We start from the raw sequence: 25,641 nt of genomic DNA, 5'->3' as shown, positions 1-25,641 counted from the left end.
GTTTTTTTTTAATTTACCAAGGCTAGATTTATGACCCAGGTTGTGATCTATCATGGAGAAGTTTCTGTGTATGCTTGAGAAAAAGGTAAAATTCATTGTTTTGGGTTGAAATGTCCTATAAATATCAATTAAGTCTAACTTGTCCATTGTATCATTTAAAGTTTGTGTTTCCTTGCTGATTATCTGTTTAGTTGATCTATCCATAGGTGTGAGTAGGGTATTAAAGTCTCCCACTATTATTGTGTTACTGTTAATTTCCCCTTTCATTCTTGTTAGCATTTGCCTTACATATTGCAGTGCTTCTATGTTGGGTGCATATATATTTATAATTGTTATATCTTCTTCTTGGATTGATCCTTTGATCATTATGTAGTGTCCTGTATTTTTACTCCTGATTTCTTTTGGTTTCCATCTGTGTGAAATATCTTTTTCCAGCCCTTCACTTTCAATCTGTATGTGTCCCTAGGTTTGAGGCAGGTCTCTTGTAGACAGCATATATAGGATCCTGTTTTTGTATCCCTCAGCCAGTCTTTGTCTTTTGGTTGGGGCATTCAACCCATTTACATTTAAGGTAATTATTGATACGTATGAGTACATCATTAGAAACACTGGGCTAGAAAAAGCACAAGCTGGAATCAAGATTGCTGGGAGAAATATCAATAACCTCAGATATGAAATATCGATAACCTCAGATATGCAGATGACACCACACTTATTGCAGAAAGTGAAAAAGAACCTAAGAGACTTGTGATGAAATTGAAAGAGGAGAGTGAAAAGTTGGCTTAAAGCTCAGCAGTCAGAAAACTAAGATCATGGCATCCGGTCCCATCACTTCATGGCAGACAGATGGGGAAACAGTGGAAACAGTGTCAGACTTAATTTTTGGGGGCTCCAAAATCACTGCAGATGTTGATCGCAGCCATGAAATTAAAAGACGCTTACTCCTTGGAAGGAAAATTATGACCAACCTAGATAGCATATTCAAAAGCAGAGACATTACTTTGCCAACAAAAGTCCGTCTAGGTTTTTCCAGTGGTCATGTATGGATGTGAGAGTTGGACTATAAAGAAAGCTGAGGCCAAAGAATTGATGCTTTGAGCTGTGGTGTTGGAGAAGACCCTTGAGAGTCCCTTGGAGTGCAGTGAGATTCAACCAGTCCATCCTAAAGGAGAGCAGTCCTGAGTGTTCATTGGAAGGACTGATGTTGAAGCTGAAACTCCAATACTTTGGCCACCTGATGTGAAGAGCTGACTCATTGGAAAAGACCCTGATGCTGGGAAAGATTGAGGGAAGGAGGGGAAGGGGACAACAGAGGATGAGTTGGTTGGATGGCATCACCGACTCAATGGATATGGGTTTGAGTGAACTCTGGGAGTTGGTGATGGACAGGGAGGCCTGGCACGCTGCAGTTCATGGGGTCACAAAGAGTCGGATACGACTGAGTGACTGAGCTGAACTGAACTGGTGATCCCCTTGCCATTTACTTTGTTGTTTTGGGTTCAAGTTTATACACCTTTTCTCTGTTTCCTGTCTAGAGAAGATCTTTTAGCATTTGTTGAAGAGCTGGTTTGGTGGTGCTGAATTCTCTCAGCTTTTGCTTGTCTGTAAAGCTTTTGATTTCTCCTTCATATTTGAATGAAATCCTTGCTGGATACAGTAATCTGGGTTGTAGGTTTTTCTCTTTCATCACTTTAAATATGTCCTGCCATTCCCTTCTGGCTTGAAGAGTTTCTATTGAGAGATCAGCTTTTATCCTTATGGGAATCTACTTGTGTGTTATTTGTGGTTTTCCTCTTGCTGCTTTTAACATTTGATCTTCATTAATTTGATTAATATGTGTCTTGGGGTGTTTCACCTTGGGTTTATCCTGTTTGGGACTCTCTGGGTTTCTTGCACTTGTGTGATATTTTCCTTCCCCATTTTAGGAAAGTTTCAACTATTATCTTCTCAAGTATTTTCTCACAGCCTTTCTTTTTGTCTTCTTCTTCTGGGACTCCTATGATTCAAATGTTGGGGCATTTTATATTGTCCCAGAGGTCTCTGAGGTTGTCCTCATTTCTTTTAATTCTTTTTTCCCCTCTTTGTGTCATTTATTTCTACCATTCTATCTTCCACCTCACTTGTCCTATCTTCTGCCTCAGTTATTCTACTGTTTGTTCCCTCCAGAGTGTTTTTTATCTCAGCTATTGCATTATTCATTATTGTTTGACTCTCTTTATTGCTTCTAGGTCCTTGTTAAGCATTTATTGCATCTTCTCAATCATTGTCTCCAGTTGTTTATCTGTAACTGCATTTTGTTTTCAAGGTTTTGGATCATTTTTACCATCATTATTCTGAATTCTTTTTCAGGTAGACTCCCTATCTCCTCCTCTTTTCTTTGGTTTGGTGGGCATTTATCACATTCCCTTACCTGCTGAATATTTCTCTGCCTTTTCATCTTTTTTAGGTTGCTGTTTTCAGGTGTCCTTTCTGTATGCTGGAAGTTTGTTGTTCCTCTTTATTGTGGAGGTTCCTCCCTGTGGGTGGTGTTGGACGAGTGGCTAGTCAGGGTTTCCTGGTTAGGGAGGCTTGTGTCTGTGTTCTGGTGGGTGGAGCTGGCCTCTTCTCTCTGGAGTGCAATGAAGTGTCCAGTAGTGAGTTTTGAGTTGTCTGTGGGTTTGGTGTGAATTTTGACTGCCTGTATTTTAATGCTCAGGGTTATGTTCCTGAGTTGTTGGAGAATTAGCTTGGTATGTCTTGCTCTGAAACTTTTGGCTCTTGGGTGGAGCTTGGTTTCATTGTAGGTATGGAGGCTTTTGGATGAGCTCTTGTCTATTAATGTTCCCTGGTGTCAGGAGTTTTCTGGTGTTCTCAAGTTTTGGATTTAAGCCTCCTGCCTTTGGCTTTCAGTCTTGTTCTTACAGTAGCCTCAAGACTTCTCCATCCATACTGCACCAATGATAAAACATATAGGTTAATGGTGAAAAGATTCTCCACAGTGAGGGACACCCAGAGAGGTTCACAGAGTTACATGGAGAAGAGAAGAGGGAAGAGGGAGATAGAGGTGATCAGGAGGAGAAGAGGGGGAATCAAAAGGGGCGAGAGCAGTCTAGCCAGTAATCAACCCCCTATGTTCTCTCCATAGTCTGGAATACTCAGAGAGGTTCATGGAGTTCCATGGAAAAGAGAAGGAGGAGGAAGGAGATAGAGGTGACCAGGAGGAGAAGAGGGGGAGTCAAAGGGATAGAGATGGATCTAGCCAGTAATCAGTTCCCTAAGTGTTCTCCACAGCCTGGAATACCCAAAAAGATTCACAGAATTGAGTAGAGAAGAGAAGGGGGAGGGAGGAGATAGAGGGGACCTGGGGGAGAAAAAGGAGAGTCAAAAGGGGGAGAGAGCAATCAAGCCAGTAATCACACTCCTAAATAAAAATGGCTACTGAAGATTGGATTCTTAAGGTACAAAATTGATAAAAAAAAAAAAAAAAAAGCAAAGATTAAAAATCTAGAGTAGAGGTTAGACTCTCAAAAATACAATATTAAAAAAAATCACAAAAATTATTAAAAAAAAAATATATATATATATATGAAATTTGCTTTAAAAATAGGGTCTTTTTTTGCAAAGTAATAGTAGGTTATAAAAATGAAAATTAAAGGAGTAATAAAGAACTTAAAAATAAAAAAATTTAAATTAAAAAATGATAATAGTAAAATATGTCTAGGAATTTCTCTGGAGCTGTTGAGGGCAGTGTGGAGTCAGTTCAGTTTCAGATAGTTCCTTGTTCCAGCTTACACTTCTTCTCAAGGTCATAGGCCCCTTCCAATGTAGTCAGTGCTAACTACAGGGTTTTAATCTGTTGCACCTGTCACTTCCAAAGTGGTTCCCTCTTCTTTGTTTATTTTGGCTTCCTCTGTTTGCAAGTCTCTTCAGTATCTAACTTATGCCCTGACACAAGGGGGTGAAGGTGGTCACTTATTTAGGCTCACTTGTTCAGTTGTGCTGTGGGGAGGGAGGAACACTGCAAACAAATATCACTGGCGTGTGTGGGGAGTGCTCGCAGTGTCTGGGCCACACTGGGTTTGCCCCCACTCATGGCGTGTGTGCTTTCCCAGTTTATACTGCTCAGACTCCAGGTTGCTCTGCAGGGGAACTGTCCTAAGTGGGCCCTGGGTTTCGTGCACTGCCCAGGTCTAAGCCACTCAGGTTCAGGTTCTCAGGTACTCCACAAAGGCACAGACTTGGTTGGGCCTGCGTTTTGTGCCTTTCCCAGGTCCAAGTAGTGCAGATGACCAGGTGTTTGTTTAGCACACTCTTCACAGGTGGGTGGTGCGTCTTATTGCTTCCCTGTCCCAGCTCCTTGGTTTCCTGGGTGCACAGCAGGAGCACCATCTCAGGTGTGCCGTGTGTCTCCTCTAGGGAGCTGATCTCTGACTGCGACCCTCCTGGCCCATGTCAACCGTCCAGGATCCCAGGAAGACTTGGTTAGCAACTGGGAACCTGCTCCCAGTTTGGTGGAGGGATCTGAGATTGCACCTCTTTCCGGCTCTGGCTGTCACCTGCCTGCCTCTCTGTGTCCGGCAGGGGAGGGCCCGGCCTGCAGCTGGCTAGCTCTCCTCTGGTATTCACTTGGTCCTTTGTTCTGTGAGTGGGCCAGGTTGTGCCTTACAGCTTTTCTCGGAAAAGTTCTCTCTCTCTCTCTTTTTCTTCCCCCTCCCTGGCTGTCTCACAGTTTGGGTTGCTATCTCACGTTAGCTCCCTCTGATTGTCCTCAGGGCATTCAGCCCTGGTCCTTACCCTAAGCATGCAGCCCATGTCTCCCTCTTCAGCCTCTGCTCACTGCTACTTCTCCACTGGGAGTTGCGGTTAGGTGCATAATCTGTGGTTTGGTTTTTGTTTTTTCTCCCAGTTATGTTGCCCTCTGAGATTCCTAAACTCCCCACAGACCTGCCAGTTTCCTGGTATTTGGAAACTTATTCTCCTTCATGACACCCTCCCTGGGATGGGTCTCTGTCCCTAACTCTTTTGTCTCTCTTTTTACCTTTTATATTTTGTCCTATCTCTTTCAAAGAGAATGGGCTGCCTTTCTGGGTGCCTGGTGGCCTCCACCAGCATTCAGAATTTGTTTTGTGGAATTTTCTATTTGTTTTTCTGTTCCTGATTTTCTTCACTCTGTATAACAGGCTCTAGGTTCATTCACCTCACTAGAACTGATTCACATTAGTTCTTTTTTATGGCTGAGTAATATTCCATTGTACATATGTACCACATCTTCTTTACCCATTCATCTTTCAGTGGACGTCAGGGTTGCTTCCATGTCCTGGCTATTGTAAATAGTGCTGCAGTGAACACTGGGAGAGATATATATATTTGGATTGTGATTTTTTTAGGCTCTATGCCCAGTAGTGGAGTTGCTGGGTCATATGCTAGATTTTTTCCCTAGCTTTTTAAGGAATCTCCATACTGTTCTCCACAATGGTTGTATTAGTTTACATTCCCACCAAAGGTTTCCCTTTTCTCTGCAACCTCTCCATCATTTATTGTTTGTAGATTATTTGATGATGGCAATTATGACTGATATGAGGTGACACCTTATTGTAGTTTTGATTTTCATTTCTCTAATAATTAGTGATGTGACCCACTCCAGTGTTCTTGCCTGGAGAATCCCAGGGAGGGGGGAGCCTGGTGGGCTGCTGTCTATGGGGTTGCACAGACTTAAGCGACTTAGCAGCAGCAGTAGCAGTGATGTTGAGCCTCTTTTTGATGTGTTTATTGGCCATCTGTATATCTTCTTTGGAGAAATGTCTGTTTAGGTTTTCTGCCCATTTTTTGATTGGGCTTTTTTTCCTTGATAATGAGATATATGAGCCACTAATATATTCTGGAGATTAATCCTTTGTCAGTTGTTTCATTTGCAATTGTTTTCTTCCATTGTGTTGTCTTTTAATCTTGTCTATTATTTCCTCTGCTATGCAAAAGCTTTTAAGTTTAATTAGGTCCCATTAGTTTGCTTTTGTTTTTATTTCTATTATTCTAAGAGGTATCACCCTGAAGGATATCAATGTAACCCGTAAGGACCTTGTCCAAACAGTAATGATGGCAGCTTTAAACTAGGAAAACATAAAAAAGAGAAGTGTATGTTGGTTGGGATGAGGCTGTATGTGGAGTGAGACATATGTAAAAGAGATATCATGCATAAAATATTTCCCTTGATTATCTTTTTAAAGTAGAAAAAAAACTTCAAAATCAGAAAAATATGCAAGTAACCATGAAGCCTAACCCAGGTGGCCAGCACTTTCTTACACATCTCCAAAAAAGAAATCCCAGAGTCCCACTCAAAAAAACATTCTACCTAGTTTTAGTTCCTAACTGGAAATGTCAAGCATCTGCATTAAAAGAGCAAGCATTTCATCGAGCTCAGGAAAGCAGCATCTTGTGAGATGTATTATTTTGTTCAGTGTTTCCCACTAACATTATGTTAAGCTTATGTGCACTAATGCTTAGCCATTGTGAATTCATAACATTCACAAAATCTGGCTAGTGCATTCCTGTCTGCAAACTACTGGGTTTTGTTTTGGTTTTTTTTGGCATTTGTGTTACCACATTTTGCAACCATGCTATCTTAAGACATATGTTATTTGTATAACATGTGAACAGTTACTGTGGGTGGGAACTTTATTCTGGGCTTTCAGATCTAGAAAAAAGTTATCAGTGTTGTCCCTGGTCTCAGATATATTTTCTACAACTTAGGTAAATAAATGTGAACACATATCTTAGAAACTTTTGACATTTTGCTTTGTCAATAGCAATTATACAAAGTATGTTTACATAATCAGTACTTAGGAAGCTTTGTATTTGCTGCTTTAGGGTGGAGACCAGTCCTTGTTTCCCCATAATTTAGCACACATGTAAGCACAGCTAACTACATAATAAATGTTGGGAAGCAACAAATGAGGACATGAGAGCACACTTAGAAATAGCATGAAATAGTGTAGAGATCATTCTTCCGTAGAATCATAGATCATTAGGGGAGCCTTTGAGATCCATGAATTGGAAGAATCCAAGCTACTGATTTTACTTAGTGCAGACAGCTCAGTATCTTATAAAATAAATAAATAAATAAATAACATAGGTAGGGTTACAACTAAGATCTCTGAACTCCTAGCCTAGTAATCTCTCCTAATTATAAAGAAACATGCAAAATGGACCCCTAGAGGGGGAAATGGAAAGTTGTTGACTTTTATTTCTAGTGCTTTCCTCCTCTCACTGTCTTTTAGACAATCTATGCTGCCCAGACCTTGGCTTCCTGGGCCTTCTCTTCAGGATGACTCCCTAAGACTTCCCTCTGTGGCCAACCCACCAAGCTCGAGGTTCACCCACTCTCCATCATCTCTATCTCCAGCCACAACATACTCACGACACTGACTTTTCAATACTAAACAGAACATGATTTGATAAGATAATTTGGATAAAAGTGGAATCAATAGTTACTTTAATACAGTGATCAGTTTCTTAATCCAAAGGAATAACCTCATAACGGATCGTTTTCAGAGTACGTGGAGGTACAAAAAGGGTGAATATGCCTCACTTAATGTGACAGATGGAGAAGGCAATGGGAACCACTCCAGTACTCTTGCCTGGAAAATCCCGTGGATGGAGGAGCCTGGTAGGCTACTGTCCATGGGGTCTCGAAGAGTCAGACACAACTGAATGCCTTCACTTTCACTTTCCACTTTCGTGCATTGGAGAAGGAAATGGTAACCCACTCCAGTATTCTTGCTTGGAGAGTCCCAGGGACAGAAGAGCCTTGTGGGCTGCTGTCTATGGGGTCGCACAGAGTTGGACATGACTGAAGCAACTTAGCAGCAGCAGCAGCAGCAGCAGCAGCAGCAGCAATGTGACAGAGATATTCTATGTAACCTAAGAAAAAAGGCTATCTATCTATATGTATTTTTTTGGAGTCCTGAGCTACTTGAGAAAGATCTGGCTTCTAATCCTGTCACTAGTAAGAGTTTTCTAAAACCTGACTACCATTTTCCATATATGTGAAAAGGATTAATACCTGTCAATGCTCTCCAGTTAAAGATCACTAAGAACACTCCTGTAGTTTTAAAAGTTCAGTTTATTACCCATGGCTTCGATGGAGAATGCACACCAAGGTGAACCACAGGACATCTCAGTAAAAGAGTATTAAAGAGAGAGGATTTCTCTGGATCAGGTGTTGCCTTATAGTGAGGACAATCCTGTTATTGTGTACATAAAAGAAAAAAAAGAAAGCAGAGATTAATAGCTGAATTTAGTAAAGAAGCAGTAGTCACTCATATGTGGAGTAGGATGTTTGGTGTTTTGTGGTCACATGGTGACCTGGTTTTCAACTGTGCTTAGAAAAACATACAGAGTGGTCTTATTTGTTTTAAGAGGGATCATGTGCAAGGTTGGTGACCTGTGAGAGTCCTTACACCCAGCTGGAGAGCAAGATGGCCTACTGGCAAGCACTGGGACAGCTTCCAGCCACAGTGTGAACCAGTTGTGTTAGCCAAATTTCTAGATGACAGAGGCTATTTAAAAATAGAAAAAAATAAAGTTTTTTAAAAATTTTGTTTAATTTTTTGTTGCTATTCATTTTCTTTCTTTCTCTTTTTGAAAAGGATTTGAAGTAATCTATGTAGCTAAGTGGTGAGACCAAAAAGTTCTGTCTTCTTCCTATCTCTTCCTTGCTCCCTTCTTTTTCTCTTACACAGTAAAAATGTTTTTTAAGTTCCCCCACCCCCCCCCTTTTTTTTTTTTTTTTACAATTTATTTGTTCCCATAATCCCTATAAATAGTTTTAGACTCGGAAGTGATTGGGAAATCTTGAGAAAGCAAGTTTCTAAATAATGTTCATGAGATGCAGTTTTGATACACAATTGTGAGAGTGCATTCCTGATTTTGTGGAGGATTTCAAGACACAACTGTTTCTAAACTTCTTCTAAAAGATTGCATTTACTAAAAATGGGATGGTGGAATCTGGTGGGCTTCGTCTAGTGGAGAGGGCAGGAATGGTTGCTTCTGTTTGTTTGGAGCTGTAGGTTTAATGACAGTGAAGTCACTTTATAGAAGGTGGCAGTTCCTGGAAAGGGGGCTCCCAGCCCACATTCCCCACCTCCAGGGCTGGGAGATGATGCTAGGCTGGATCTGTGCTCCTCCAGTTACCCTCCTGTTAAACATCAGTCCTTTGTTGTGTGGGAGAAATCATGCGGAGTGTGTGGCTTTGATCTTACAAGGAAAAGGAGGTGGCTGACTTAAAGACGGGGGAGTCGCAGGGCTGTTCCTTGAAAGATTGAAGGCATGGTAAAAGAGGAGGGTTAAGATTATCTTGGTTGTTAAAGCAACTAAAGGGAAAGGGCAGGAAATGCCAACTACATGCCCACCTATGTGATTTCATGGGAGAGGAAAGCAGGGACATCAAAAGCAGGTCCACCTACGTGATTTTACTGGTTAACCAGTAAAAGCAGTAAAGTTTATCAGATTAGACACTCTTAGGGAGACACATGGCTCAGTATCAGATCCTGAGTGCAGGGTTAGTAACCACTTGTACCCTCTGGGTTCATCAACTTCAAATGCAGGTAAAGGGTTAATGGATGTTAATAATAAATTACTATTAACATTCTTGTTATTATTATTTTCTACAGTCTCTCTGAACTCTTTTGTGTTTGGACTCCAATCTAGTGAACAGTTATAGAGAATTTAGCCTTGGCAGATGCTAAGCATGACACTGTCCAGGGCAAAGTTTTCAAGGAGTTGCTTCATGGGGCAAGTGAAGAACAAAACCCTAAAATTTCTTGTTCATGTGAAATTCTTTAATAAATGCTATACCCTCACCTTTGTCCTGAAATCCCTATGCTTATTCAATTATTAGTATTGAAACTATATAAGTTTCTCATTTAATCCTTACAATGACCCTGTAATGGAAAACAGTAATATTATTTCCTTCTTTTTCTCAGATGACAAAACTAAAGCTTACAGAAAGAATTAACTAGCCCAAGTTCAGATCATAAGTGGCAAATCAGAATTTAAACAGAAGGCTGTCTCCTCCTGTAACCACAGCACCATGAGTGCTATGCTCTTTTGTCTTATTTACAAGCAGTTTTCTTGATTTACTTTTCTCACTTATATTTGAACTTATGCCCTTGCTTTATGTTATTAAGTGCATGAAGTACATATGCCAACCAAATTCCACTTTTATAATGGTGGGCACACATTTGTCTTCTGAAAATCCCAAATCTGAAGCTAAGAACCCAGTGTATTTTGTCTCTTCATAAGATAAGACAAAGAATGTCTGACATTTTACATAGCAATTCATTCTTGTTTCTTCCAGTATTTTTGGCCTTCCGGTCACAGTGTGCAAAAAGTTTATAGCACATTAAATTAAACCCAGGGCCAAATTGAATAGTCAAATATAGTAATCATTTTCTTTTAGATTCCCCCAATAAACATTTTATCTTTATTGAGTGTATCTTATTTTCCAAGCAGTGTACTAGATACTTGGAATACAAATTTAACTGAAGTTGGCCTTAAAGACTAGGATGTAGAAGACATGTGTGTGTGTGTGTGTAAAACCAATACTGACGGAAGTAGTTGCATCAGTGTCGGTTGATAAATACTGAAGAATTCTGTGAGGCAGTTGCTTGAAATCAGCCATGTTAGGAATATTTACAGCACAGAAATCTGCAAATGCTATAAATCAAGTTTGGCCTTTGTTGTTTTGTTTTTTTCCCATGGAGGAGGGAAGAAAATGTGACCACTGAATTTAGAAAGCCAGGACTTCTTTTAAATAAAAGATAATGTCATATGCTGAGAGTGGAGAGTAATGGAGAGTGAAAATGTTTTAGAACAGCTGTTGAAAAAATAGGAAAGAGAAGAGACTGGGGCCAAGGTGGGATGATGCATTGGTCACATACATATAGGTAATTATTTGTAAGGAAAACTGGAAATTATAAATCACCATGTTAAAATGATGAAACTGTTACTTTCATATGAAATTTAGATGCTTTGGGTAATGAATAAAAATGAAAGAAAAATGAAGGTTTCTAGCTAATTGGCTTTGTTCCATTAAATTAGGTGTAAGGGCATCATGTGAGATAAGCCTGCCTCTGTTTAAGGTTGAATTCCCTTGCAGTCTTGTGCATAATTGCATTTTCTGATCTGTCAATTAAGTGTTTTTAAAAGTAACAAAGATGAGTTCCATTTGGATAATGTATTACACTTTACAAAGTGCTTTCATTGTGTAATCTCTTTTGATCTTTATTGTTGATCTCTGGTTGACTTATTACTGTATTTCAGTGAAGCTGCTAGATCTTCTACCACATACTTTGAAGGAAGACTCATATAAATACAAATCTGTTTACCTCTGATGACTTGGAGATAAACAGAATAAGCCCAAAGGAAAAGAATAAACCAATAAACCAAAGAGCTGGAAATTTATTTAAGAAATAGTTTCATTACAAAAATAAGATGAGATATGTGGGTTCAATAAATGATGGGGCAATGAAGTGTCATTGTAGATGAGTTACAAAAATTATGAATTGGTCTGTATCCCTGAACTAAATCAAAGTTGAATCATTTTTAAGATCAAAAGCATAAAAGCTATGTGTCTTTTCTAGAAATAATAGATAAAAGGCTCAAACATAAGTCTGTACTAACTTGCTCTCCCAGATTGGTGATTTTGCAATTTATGGGTCTGTCTGTTGTCTGTACATATTACAGTAGATATTCTACTCCAGCATCAAGAGCATTGGTGAATTATTTCAAAGTTAATTGTCAAGCTTTCCTAATTGATTTCAAGAGAATTTAAGTAGTGGTTGTTAAGTACAGAGGTTTGATTTCTTAGGAAGAAAATTCTTTTGACATTCTAGCCTTGAATTTGGTAGTTATTATTGGAATGAACATTTATTATGTGGATGGCGGTCAATTGGCTCTGCCTGAATTAGAAAAATAACCCAAAAGTTAATGCATTTAACTTTTGAGGACTTTAACATACTTTTCTAGAGCTTTGAGGGCATTAATAGACATAACAAGCATAGTTGTTTAGAAATAAAATATTGGGGGAAGCCAGTATTTTAATGATGCTTCTAACCCTTTGGACATTCTTCGAATCACCTTTAAAACCAAGCTTTGAGGCACTTTGAACCTTGCAGGTGACTTTTTCAAGTCACTGTTGTTTTTTTTTTCTATTTAATGACTATTCCAATACTTGAAGTAAAATATCTCTTTTGGGGAGTTGCAACTATGTAGTCTAGCCTATGCTAATTATACTCTGTGAGAATTATGCTCTGTGGAACCAAGCCATTATTAACAAATCACAAGAATGCTTAAAGATACATAATTCACAAATGTGTAGCTATTCTAGGGCATGTTTTAACAGATCACTATGGCATTAAGAATGTCCCTTCAAATTATATCTTAAATGGAATATGTTAATTTTTAGTATTCTTTTTTAAATATGTGGTTTAAATTCTCAAAGGTTAAAAAAATATATAGAGGGAAACTGCTTTTTCTCCCAATAGAATATGCATCCCTTTTACCATACTTTTTAGTTACATCTTGATTACTACAAATGCATTTTTACCACTTTAGAAAACTCATGTTATATTTTCAAATAATGAGGATGTTCAATAAAATACTGATGTTAAATTTTATATGAATTTATTATAAGGAAAGTTCATAGTTGACCTTCCCTTTTAGTTTTAGTTTCTGTGTTTAAATCGGGTGCATAACATTTACAGAAGTAGATACAAAGAACATTAATGAGACTATCCTTTGTGGTTGGAATTGTGTAGATAAATCATCACATTCAATCTCTAAACAATTTTATGAGCTATTAGTATGCCTATTTCATAAATACAGTATTTCAAAAAAATATAAGTTTGGCAGTATTTATAGTCATAGAGATAAAAATTGGAATGATTATTTTTTGGGGCTCCCAAATCACTGCAGATGGTGATTCCAGCCATGAAATTAAAAGACACTTAGTCTTTGGAAGGAAAGTTATGACCAACCTAGATAACATATTCAAAAGCATATTCAAGAGACATTACTTTGCCAACAAAGGTCAGTCTAGTCAAGGCTATGGTTTTTCCAGTGGTCATGTATGGATGTGAGAGTTGGACTGTGAAAGCTGAGCACCGAAGAATTGATGCTTTTGAACTGTAGTGTTGGAGAAGACTCTTGAGAGTCCCTTGGACTGCAAGGAGATCCAACCAGTCCATTCTGAAGGAGATCAGCCCTGGGATGTCTTTGGAAGGAATGATGCTAAAGCTGAAACTCCAGTACTTTGGCCACCTCATGCGAAGAGTTGACCCATTGGAAAAGACTCTGATGCTGGGAGGGATTGGAGAAGGCAATGGCATCCCACTCCAGTGCTCTTGCCTGGAAAATCTCATGGATGGAGGAGCCTGGTAGTCTGCAGTCCATGGGGTCGCTAAGAGTCGGACACGACTGAGCGACTTCACTTTCACTTTTCACTTTCATGCACTGGAGAAGGAAATGGCAACCCACTCCAGTACTCTTGCCTGGAGAATCCCAGGGACGGGGGAGCCTGGTGGGCTGCCGTCTCTGGGGTCGCACAGAGCTGGACACAACTGAAGCGACTTAGCAGCAGCAGCAGCTGGGAGGGATTAGGAGCAGGAGGAGAAGGGGACTACAGAGGATGAGATGGCTGGATGGCATCACCGACTCGATGGACATGAGTTTGGGTAAACTCTGGGAGTTGGTGAAGGGAAGGACAGGGAAGCCTGGCGTGCTGCAATTCATGGGGTCACAAAGAATCAGACACGACTGAGTGACTGAACTGAATTACCTATAGCCACAATATTCTTTTCATTATATCTCAGTTGCTTCTGTACCAAAAAGTGTTTGGTTTCAGCAGCAACAGTCCCTCTGGACCCTGATACATGGTCTTTTACTTTCCTACTTCACACTCAGTAAGGAACCTTGAGAGTCAGAATCAAGGTCCACTGTTTGCTCGTGGAATACAGAGCAACCCAGAGGCCACACAGAGCATTGAGACTATCAGGCTGGTGGTTGGAGAAGCTGAGGAACTCAAGGATTGCCTTTTGGAAATTCTTCACTGTCAGGATTTGTTAACAAGAGTTTATGACACAAAGATAGTTTATAGCCCAGAAGATTGAGACCAATCATAACAAATAATGTCCTAGAAGTAAAAAAATTATTTTTTGAGTAGAAAGCGAAAATTCAGCCTGTTTAAAACTGTGGCCATATCGTAGAATGAGAGTTCACGTCTGTGGCCCATGATGTGGGGATGGTGCAGCCCAGTGGTTTCTAAATCCTTTTTAAATAGAATCACTTTCATTCCAAGTAAAATCTCACCCTATATTTCAATCTAATGGATAGTGGTAGTTGTCATTTTTCAAGGAAAAATGTAAGCTTTTAATTACGATAAATTTCATGAATTAAAAATAATCAGGCACTTTAGGTGAGTGCAAGTATTTGAAATGTTGATTTTTGAGTGACATGTGCCATATGTATCTGTTTCTCAATTTCGTCTTGGTTACCAAGTGAGTAAATATGTGTGGTATACCTGTGGCGGATTCATTTCGATATTTGGCAAAACTAATACAATTTTGTAAAGTTTAAAAAAAAATAAAATAAAAATATGTGTGGTATGTAACACATTTGATTGTGTGTGTTCCTTTGGTTTGGAAAGTTGTTTTTAAAAATTCAAACCAAATATTTGCACAGCTGTGATTCAGTTCAGTAATACAACTAAAAAACCCTGGGATCATGGATGTCCATTACCTACAGTAGCATAAGGGCTAGTCATTCTGAATCTCAGCATGGTGCTTATTCTCCTGATATTTTCTGAAAAAGCTACCCTGACTCCTGAGAATTAAATCATTCATTCATTCTCATGGTTCTTCCTTTTTTTCTGACCCTCCTTCTCTTGGTCTATGAAAAAGAGCTTCATGTATACTTACGTCATCATCAATTTTTCTATTATAGGAGCAGCAGAAAAGAGTTCTAAGCATGGTGCAGAAGATAAGACTCAAACCATTATTACAGCCATGAAAGAAAGAATGAAGATCAGGGAGACAAACAGGCCAGAGGTGTTTGAAGTAATTCAGGAAATGTTTCAGATTTCTAAAGAAGATTTTGTGCAGTACACAAAGGCAGCCAAACAGAGTGTACTGGATGGGACATCTAAGTGGTCAGCAAAAATAACCATTACAGGTAAAAATGAGTCTTTTGAAAAAAATTTCATTCCACTTTGAGATTTTTATATATGTTAGAAATCACTGCTAATAATTGTTATAGGCAAAATAAGTAGATTTTTTTCAGTCTTGTCAACTTTGAAGTCTAATTGAAACTTCAAATTTCTAAAAGGTATGGCAGATAATTGAAGTCATTTCAGTCCATGTCTCATTCTAATCAAAAGCTCTTTGAGAGGAAGAAAGTTCTGTTTTATATTTGTCAATACCCTGCAGTTTACAAGAGATTAGTTTTGTTGCTGCCTGACACTGATAAATGACAAGTAGCCAATAATCTCTTTAGTCAGTTTTTCTTAATGAGAAAACAAATATCATTTTACTTACTCCTGGATCCATACCCCTTATCCATTTGATCCTTGACTCAATGCAATTTGAGTAAAGTGATGTCTAGTAATTTGAACTTCTGAAGTTGTTCGTAATAGTAACAGCAGCTGCATAGGTTATCATGTTAATATTTACCAAGCCTCTTAACTCACTCATATTGTATTCAAAAGGTAAAATAAAGAAGCTTTTCTTTAATACTGATAGTAAACTTATATACGGAGAAGGCAATGGCACCCCACTCCAGTGCTCTTGCCTGGAGAATCCCATGGATGGAGGAGCCTGGTAGGCTGCAGTCCATGGGGTCGCTAAGAGTCAGACATGACTGAACGACTTCACTTTCACTTTTCACTTTCATGCGTTGGAGAAGGAAATGGCAACCCACTCCAGTGTCCTTGCCTGGAAAATCCCAGGGACGGGGGGGCCTGGTGGGCTGCCATCTATGGGGTCGCACAGAGTCGGACACGACTGAAGCGACTAAGTAGCAGCAGCAGCAGCAGCAGCAGCAAACTCATATACACAAACACATTTTAAATTACAGACTTTGAACTACATTGGATAATTCAAAATATTTACTGAATTAATCAGCTTAATGTTTGTGCATTATCATTTGTCTATACATGCATGCAGTGACATATGAGTAGATAGCTAATAAATATATGTAGATGTATGTCTATAGCTACTGTTCATTACAGGCAAAAGGAAATATCAGTCAAAGAAAGATTTTAATGTTGTGTGATTCATTCTTTCATGAAACATTTTGTTAAATCCTGTTTTTCACGAGACTGAAAGCAATGGGGATGTGTCTGCAAACCCAAAGGACAAAGTAATAGAAAACGTTTCCTTCATTGTCAGTTTTTTTGTTTCTGAAAAAATACTTATACTAAAAGTTTGAATTTGGTTTGTTTCAGTGGTTTCTGCACAAGGCTTGCAGGCAAAAGACAAAACAGGGTCTAGTGACCCGTATGTTACAGTTCAGGTCGGAAAGAACAAAAGAAGGACTAAAACCATTTTTGGAAACTTGAATCCAGTATGGGATGAAAAGTTTTATTTGTAAGTATATAATGGAAAACTATTAAAATATTGAAATATTTGGTAAATTTACAAGCATGCAAAATACACAAGCAATAATTATCTCATGTTTTAATTGTATCTATGCAGGAATTATAAAAAGATGTTGTGAACTGATATTGTGAACTTATTTAATAGTCTTATTTATTATTTGTTCCTCATCTTGAGAACAAGTGAATAAAAATAATATTACAAACAAAAAAGGTGGCACAGCTGGGGTTAGTTTGCAGGAGAAAAAAAATGATTACAACATGATCTGTAACTTGAGTTGACCCAGGATAGTGAGGAATTTACAGGCTTGATTCAACAATATCTTGACATCTGAAGACTTATGACTGAAAACAGTAGAAAGACTTTGAGCATCCCATGGCCTATCACACCCATACCAGGCTGTACTGATAAAATGGTTGATGATAACTTTTAGAACCTCTCATTTTCTGTGGGTCATTTATTTTTAAACCTTTTATATCCTGTACCAAACAGCAAGGAATCATTTTTCTGTCAAGGGTTCTTTTCTTTCTGTCACTCCTTCTTAGAGAGAGATAAGATGACTTCCAGTTACCATTTGTTGGAAATGAAAATCCCAATCTATGAGTTTAAAAGTAAACAATGCTTTTCTCTTTCTTTCTTTCTTTGTTAATGGTTTAAACATGGATCTCCTTTACATGCTAAGTAAACAAACACAACACATACAGATTGTTTGGGAACGTGGGAAATAGTTTGTATGAAATAAGAGTTTTTCATGTGTATATTGGCTTAGGAAGTGTTAAGAAAAGGATGTGGAGAATGAGTTGGGACCCAATAACAGAGGGTACCAGAGAGAGTGTTAAGAGCTTTCTGTGATTTCTCCCTTCAAACTACTGGGAGAAACAATTTTACTATCTCTTCATTTGTTAACAGAAGATAAGAAACTGATGGATAATCAAAAATTCTTATTCCTAAGGCAGTCAAGTAAGTGAATAAAGCAGGGTAAGGACCCTAAAGGAGAGGGAAAGGCACTGTTGCAAACTTGAGAGCAAGTGACTCATGGGCAAGAAACGTCTCCATTGCCATGCAGTCTTGTAGGTGCAATGCAGCTAGAGCTTCATTTTGTAGGAGAAACTGAACATTTGAAAGTTCAAAACCAGCAAAGTGAATCAGTTATACATATACATATACCAACACTTCTTTTCCCATATAGGTCATTGTAGAGCATTAAGTAGAGTTTCCTATGTTATACAGTATATCACACAGCTTTACTTTGTAATAAATAAAGTCGTAATATCAGGTAGTCCTAGTTGTCCAACTTTTTCTTTTTTCAAAGTTATTTTATATATTTTAGAACCTTTTAATTATTTCCATGTGTATGTTTTAATCGTCATTTTTTCGTACAAAGGAAAGCCTGGGATGGTTTTGATTGCTTTATTCCCTTGGCTAAGAGTTCCAGTATAATGCCTAGTAAAAATGATAAAAGCAGACATCCTGGCTTTGTTCCTGATATTAGAGGGAAGCAGTTCCTTTCTTGATTAACTCTGATATTACCTGTGGACTTGTAGATGCCACTTTTCCACTTAAGACAGCAATCTTCTATTTCCAGTAGGCTAAGGGTTTTGATCAGAAATCAATACTGCATTTTGTCTAAGCTTTTACTGCATACTGAGATGATTGATTCTAAATGTCATTTTGAAAAATATACTTGGACAATATTGTTCCATTGTCTTTGTGTTTTCGTTGCTTTCTTATTTTTCATGAAAAATCTGTTGTCTTCTTTGTTCCTCTGTACATGTTATCCCCTACCCCCATGATTGCTTTTAAAGTTTTGTTTTCTTTACTCACCCATACAATTTGATTATGGTATGCCATGGTTTAAATTTTCTTTGTGTTTCTGGTGCTTAGGGTTTATTGAGCTACTTGAGCCTATGAGTCTGAAGTTTTCTTTAAATTTGGAAAAAGTTTGGCCATAATTTCTTCAAATATCCTTTCTGCTTCTGTCTTCTGGAGGTTTCACTTACACATATATAAAGCCTCTTGAAGTTGTCCCACAAACCATGGATGCTCTGCCCACCCCTCCCCCCCACACCCTTTCCTTTCTCTGTGTTTCACTTTGAATTATTTCTGGTGCTGTGACTTCTTCTTCTGTAATGTCTGCTGCTGCTAAGTCACTTCAGTTGTGTCCAACTTTGTGTGACCCCCATAGACGGCAGCCCACCAGGCTCACCTGTCCCTGGGATTCTCCAGGCAAGAACACTGGAGTGTGTTGCCTTTTCCTTCTTCAATGCATGAAAGTGAAAAGTGAAAGGGAAGTCGCTCAGTCGTGTCCGACTCTTAGCGACCCCATGGACTGCAGCCTACCAGGCTCCTCCATCCATGGGATTTTCCAGGCAAGAATACTGGAATGGGGTGCCGTTGCCTTTTCCATCTGTAATGTCAAATCTACTCTTAATCCAAGCCACTGTATTTTTCATCTTAGATGTTTTAGTTGCCATATAAAGAAGTTCAGATTGAGTCTTTGCATCTTCGGCAACTCTACTTAACTGTTTTAAAAATTAAGATGTACTTGGAGGAGGTAAAGTTCATAGGAAAATTGAAGAGCCCATGTAGGGATTTCCCAATATACCTTCTATTCCTACACATGCATACCCTACCTCTATTATTACCATCTCCAAAGAGAGTGTGGGTGTATTGTTACAATTGATAAACCTACATTCAGTCAGTCAGTTCAGTCAGTTCAGTCACTCAGTCATGTCCAACTCTTTGTGACCCCATGAATCGCAGCACGCCAGGCTTCCCGGTCCATCACCAACTCCCAGAGTTCACTCAAACTCACGTCCATTGAGTCGGTGATGCCATCCAGCCATCTCATCCTCTGTAGTCCCCTTCTCCTCCTACCCCAGTCCCTCCCAGCATCAGAGTCTTTTCCAATGAGTCAACTCTTCGAATGAGGTGGCCAAAGTACTGGAGTTTCAGCTTTAGCATCATTCCTTCCAAAGAACACCCAGGGCTGATCTCCTTCAGAATGGATTGGATGGATCCTCTTGAGAGTCCAAGGGACTCTCAAGAGTCTTCTCCAACACCACAGTTCAAAAGCATCAATTCTTCGGGGCTCAGCTTTCTTCACAGTCCAACTCTCACATCCATACATAACCACTGGAAAAACCATAGCCTTGACTAGACAGACCTTTGTTGGCAAAGTAATGTCTCTGCTTTTGAAAATGCTGTCTAGGTTGGTCATAACTTTCCTCCCAAGGAGTAAAAGTCTTTTAATTTCATGGCTGCAGTCACCATCTGCAGTGATTTTGGAACCCAAAAAAATAAAGTCTGACACTGTTTCCCCAACTATTTCCCATGAAGTGATGGGACCAGATGCCATGATCTTCATTTTCTGAATGTTGAGCTTTAAGCCAACTGTTTCACTCTCCACTTTCACTTTTATCAAGAGGCTTTTTAGTTCCTCTTCACTTTTTGCCATAAGGGTGGTGTCATCTGCATATCTGAGGTTATTGATATTTCTCCCAGCAATCTTGATTCCAGCTTGTGCTTCTTCCAGTCCAGCGTTTCTCATGATGTACTCTGCATAGAAGTTAAATAAGCAGGGTGACAATATACAGCCTTGACATACTTCTTTTCCTATTTGGAACCAGTCTGTTGTTCCATGTCCAGTTCTAATTGTTGCTTCCTGACCTGCATATAGGTTTCTCAACTGGCACAAGATAATCACTCAAAATTCATAGGAGACATAAAATTTCTCATAGTATTTATATTCTATATATTTGGATAAATGTATAACAACAGTATTCATCATTATGGTATCATACACACTATTTTCACCGCCTTAAAAATCCTCTGCTCATCACCTGTTCATTACTCCTCAATCCGCCAATTCTTGACAATGACTAATCTTTTACTGTCTCCAAAATTTTGCCTATTCTAGGAGGCCCTATTATTTTGAGTTATACAATATGTATTCTTTCCAATCTGGAAAGAATTTTTTCCATTTATTTATATACATTTAAGATTCTGTGTTTTTTTTTTCATGGTTTGATAGCTCATTTCTTTTAGCACTGAGTAATATTTGTCTTTCTGTACTAGAATAATAGTATCTTGAATTTATCCATTCACCTACTGAAGAATGTCTTGGTTACTTCCAAGTTTTAACCATTGTGAATAAAGCTGCTATAAATAATGCAGGTTTTTATGTGGCCATAAGTTTTTTGCTCCTTAGGGTAAATGCCAAGGGGTATGATTGCTTGATTGTATGATAAGAGTATGTTTAGTTCAGTAAGAAACTGACAAACTGTCCTCTAAAGTGGCTATACTATACCATTTCGCATTCTCACCAGCAATCAGTAATAGTTCTTGCTCCATATCCTCTCTAGCTTTTGACATTGCCTGCATTTTGAATTTTGGTCGTTGTGATGGGTGTGTAGTGATACTTTGTTGTTGTTTTATTAATACTGTGATTTTCATTTAAGACATACTTTATGGGATATATTTTCATTTGCTTCTTTGCCATCCTTTTTATTTTCTTTGATGAGGTGTCAAGGTTTTTGGCCCAATTTTAAATCAAGTTATTATTATTGAATTTTATTATTTCTTTGAATATTTTGGAAAATAGACTTTCATCACATGTGTGTCTTAAAAATACTTTGTCCCTATCTGTGGCTTGTCTTCCCATTCCTCCGATACTGTCCTGTACTTAACTTTCTGATTCATGCGATTACTATGACAGTTGTTTTTATGCCCTTAACTCCCTTATCATCTGTGTCCATCCTTGGTTAGTTTAGATTGATATTTTTTTTCCCCTTATTTTGTGTCATGTTTTCATGCCACTTCATGGGCCTGATGGTTTAGATTGGATAACAGACTTTGTGAATATTACCTTATTGGTTGCTGAATACTTTTCAGTTCAGTATAGTCGCTCAGTCGTGTCTGACTCTTTGCGACCCCATGAATCACAGCACGCCAGGCCTCCCTGTCCATCACCAACTCCCGGAGTTCACTGAGACTCACGTCCATTGAGTCAGTGATGCCATCCAGCCATCTCATCCTCTGTAGTCCCCTTCTCCTCCTGCCCCCAATCCCTCTTAGTATCAGAGTCTTTTCCAGTGAGTCAACTCTTCACATGAGGTGGCCAAAGTACTGGAGTTTCAGCTTTAGCATCATTCCTTCCAAAGAAATCCTAGGACTGATTTCTTTTAGGATGGACTGGTTGGATCTCCTTGCAGTCCAAGGGACTCTCAAGAGTCTTCTCCAACACCACAGTTCAAAAGCATCAATTCTTCAGCGCTCAGCCTTCTTCACAGTCCAACTCTCAAATCTATGCATGACCACAGGAAAAACCATAGCCTTGACTAGACGGACCTTTGTTGGCAAAGTAATGTCTCTGCTTTTGAATATGCTATCTAGGTTGGTCATAACTTTCCTTCCAAGGAGTAAGAGTCTTTTAATTTCATGGCTGCAGTCACCATCTGCAGTGATTTTGGAGCCCCCCAAAATATAAAGTCTGACACTGTTTCCACTGTTTTCCCATCTATTCCCCATGAAGTGATGGGACCAGATGCCATGATCTTCGTTTTCTGAATGTTGAGCTTTAAGCCAACTTTTTCACTCTCCACTTTCACTTTCTTCAAGAGGCTTTTTAGTTCCTCTTCACTTTCTGCCATAAGGGTGGTATCATCTGCATATCTGAAGTTATTGATATTTCTCCCGGCAGTCTTGATTCCAGCTTGTGTTTCTTCCAGTCCAGCATTTCTCATGATGTACTCTGCCTATAAGTTAAATAAGCAGGGTGACAATATACAGCCTTGACATACTCCTTTTCCTATCTGGAACCAGTCTGTTGTTCCATGGTCAGTTGTAACTTTTGCTTCCTGACCTGCATACAGATTTCTCAAGAGGCAGGTCAGGTGGTCTGGTATTCCCATCTCTTTCAGAATTTTCCACAGTTTATTGTGATCCACACATCAAAGGCTTTGGCATAGTCAATAAAGCAGAAATAGATAACATCCTCTAAATATTCCTGAGCTCTGTTCTGAGGTGTAGTTAAATTACATGGAAACCCTTTAGTTCTTGCTTTTAAAATTTATTAAGTGGAAATGAAACGGCACTCAACTTCAGGCTAATTACTCCTCAGTGCTGAAGCAAGACTTTTCCATATCCTCTGCCAACTGACTCATGAATGATAAACTTTTCTTATGTGTGCAGTAGACATAAGCACTACTTCTGGCCTTGGTGAGTGCTGGGCATTGTGACATCTAATTATTTTGAGGATGGCTTCTAACCTGGCCTTGGTTAGTTTTATCACATGCATGCACTTGTTACTCAACTGGTTGCTCAAGATGAGCCTGTAGCAGTTTGGAAGTTGGTGTTTTTGTTTTTGTTTTTGTTTTCAGTTCAGTTCTCTTCTTTTTGATAGTATGCCTTGTGACTTCTAACTGCTTTGGTTTCCTCAGATTTTCAGCTCTGTCTTTCTAACTCAGAGAGTTCAGTGGACTCTACCTGGCTTTCCTCTCTTTGCACAGTGGCCTGGAAATTCCCTCAGGGAAGTTAGCTGAAGTAATGGTGAGGTTCACCTTGATAATTTTTTTCTTTTTTTGGTCTTCTTGAAATCACTGTTGACAAATCATTCAGTATGAAAAACAATATTTCAAATATTTTGCTCACTTTTTCACTTTTCATGTGAGGGTGTATCTCTAGTCCCTCTTACTACTTCTTGACTAGAATAGAAAGTCTGGAATTTTGAATTTAATTGGTTAGCACAACAAAATAAGATAGTATGAGAGCCAACACAGGACATGTGAAACAGGGTACCTCTGGATATATGTGATCCATAGGTTGCCAGTTGCAGTCTATGAAACAAAGCAGCAGTCCCCAACCTTTTAAATAAAGCATCCTTAATGCTGTAGTATTATGTCAGCAGCATTAGACAGACATTACTACAGAAATGCTGAAATAGTCTAGTTTTCTAATCCTGCAAAGGGCCCCCTTTGACAAATCATCTGAGTAATGGTACATACATGCAATGAGAAAACTGCCCCAAATCAAGACAAGTTCCACCCAAAAGAACTAGATATGACAGCGTCCAGTTCTCATTATGTCAGGAATAGTGTTTGTCCCCACTGGACAGGTCAGAAAACATCATGGTTCATGGGCTGAGTATATTGAAATAGGTAGTTAAAATATGAGGTTTTGATATGCTGATTGGCAGTTTTTCGTGTAATTTACTGTATGCTTGGTTTTCCTTCCAATAAGAGACACCACATACTGGCAACAACAATATAAGTATTTTTTAAACAGCTGTCCTTTCAAGGAAGAGGAAATTTAAATTTAATGTACCCTGCTATACATATATATATATATATATTGCTTATTTTCACCTCTCCATCAATATTTATGAGCTGTAAGTAAAACTATGCTCACAAATATTTTGTTTCTTTCCTTCTAGAATGTAAAATATGAATGTCTAAATTTTCAACAGTAATTAATTTTGTTGCCAGCTACCTGAACGCAAAGATTCCATTTTTATTATTGATGTTCTGTATCATTGGTTCTAGAAATACTATTTTGAATCTACCTGTGCATGTTTTCATTTGACCATGAAAATGGTATGAAAATTACAAACTTATCTTTCTTTATAAGGGGCTTTCTTTGGCAGGAGGAAATGAGTTCATGGAGAATTTATGTGCAGATTTTGAAAAATGCATATATGTCATAGATGAACTCATCCATGCCTCCCACTAACCTGACAGTTCTGCCCTGTGAACTGGAGTGTAAAAACATGTCCTGAGGTTCTGAAAATAGGATGGCTTATTAATGGTGTGACTTTAGCTTGCATTTGGGGCCATTTGTTTAAATTCTGAACTTTCGCTTTTCTAATATGAAAAACTGGGATAATACACACTTCATAGGATTGATATATTTCTTGAGATAATGTATATAGAGCTTTTGTTACCTGTTAAGCATATTCAAAATGGCAGTTGTATTATTACAGTGATTAACATTAGTGACATCATATCCTTTGTGCCCAGGAGGAAACATAGCAGTAATACTTTAATATTGAAAAAGTTCCATTCTGAATAATGAGGCCAAGATTAGTCTGATGAACAAGGTGCTGTAGGAAGGAAGTACTGCTGAAATAAGACTTTGAGAATTGAAATTGAGTGAAATATTGAGAGATGGTTTTATCCAACTCCTTCATTTTATTGATGAAAAAATCAAAGCTTAGACAGGTTATAGTACAGTCAAGTCTACGAAGGAGTCCCCTATTGTGAAATCAAAAATAAGATACAAGTAGAAATACAGAGGTCTGTTTTTACCCACATTTAAATTCTTCCTTCGGAAAAAATGCAGTTGACCTGAACCAACAAGGCAGTCACAAGCTGGTAAGACAAAAATGCAAATGAAGTAATTTTTCAATTTTTTTTGCTTGAAAGCTTAATTGTTCTCCCACTAATGGCACTTTGATGCCCTCAAGAGATTAATGCTAAGTGATTTCAATTTTAATTCTACCTCTCTTACCGTGGGTTAAAAAGAGAAGTTGAAAAATTTTAATCTTCAAAAGCTATGAATGTGTGATTCTAGAACGGGGCACTCTGGAGAGTGTTTACAGGGAAAAGAGCCATGACCAATTAAGCCCTTGCAGAAATGTGGGTTAGCAGGGGTTGTAAATGTGGAATTTTTAAAATATCACATGAGAGTTAAGCTAATATATATAAAAACACTTTGAAAATGATAATGTTATGTAAATCTAAGGTGCTCATTATCTTTGCTCTTGGATCCTAGTAATTTATGTATTTGATCATTACATAATTAATTATGACATTTTATTTTATTTTCCTGTGCTACAGTTAATGAAATGTTTATGCTTATCATAAACCATTCCCTCAAGAGGGAAAGGAGTCAGTCTCTCCAGTGTATTCTAGAGAGAAAATGGCAGTATTGTCTGCCCCTTTGAATAAGAAATTTTGTGGTTAGGAGACTTAGATTATATGTTATATGTTGATACTCTGATTTCTAGAGAACCCTATAG

General features: G+C 38.4%; 1 protein-coding gene across 1 annotated transcript in view; it reads left to right on the top strand.

Moving 5' to 3' along the window:
* Window positions 1-25,641, top strand: part of UNC13C (unc-13 homolog C) — a 685,158-nt gene that overhangs the window by 296,634 nt on the left and 362,883 nt on the right. The window contains 2 exon segments of the mRNA NM_001206460.1: window positions 14,977-15,204; window positions 16,475-16,616. Of these exon segments, the coding sequence (NP_001193389.1) occupies window positions 14,977-15,204; window positions 16,475-16,616 (370 nt within the window).

The sequence above is a fragment of the Bos taurus genome, chromosome 10 (assembly GCF_002263795.3).
Source record: "Bos taurus isolate L1 Dominette 01449 registration number 42190680 breed Hereford chromosome 10, ARS-UCD2.0, whole genome shotgun sequence".
NCBI lineage: Eukaryota > Metazoa > Chordata > Mammalia > Artiodactyla > Bovidae > Bos > Bos taurus.
This window is presented reverse-complemented; position numbering and strand designations above follow the sequence as displayed.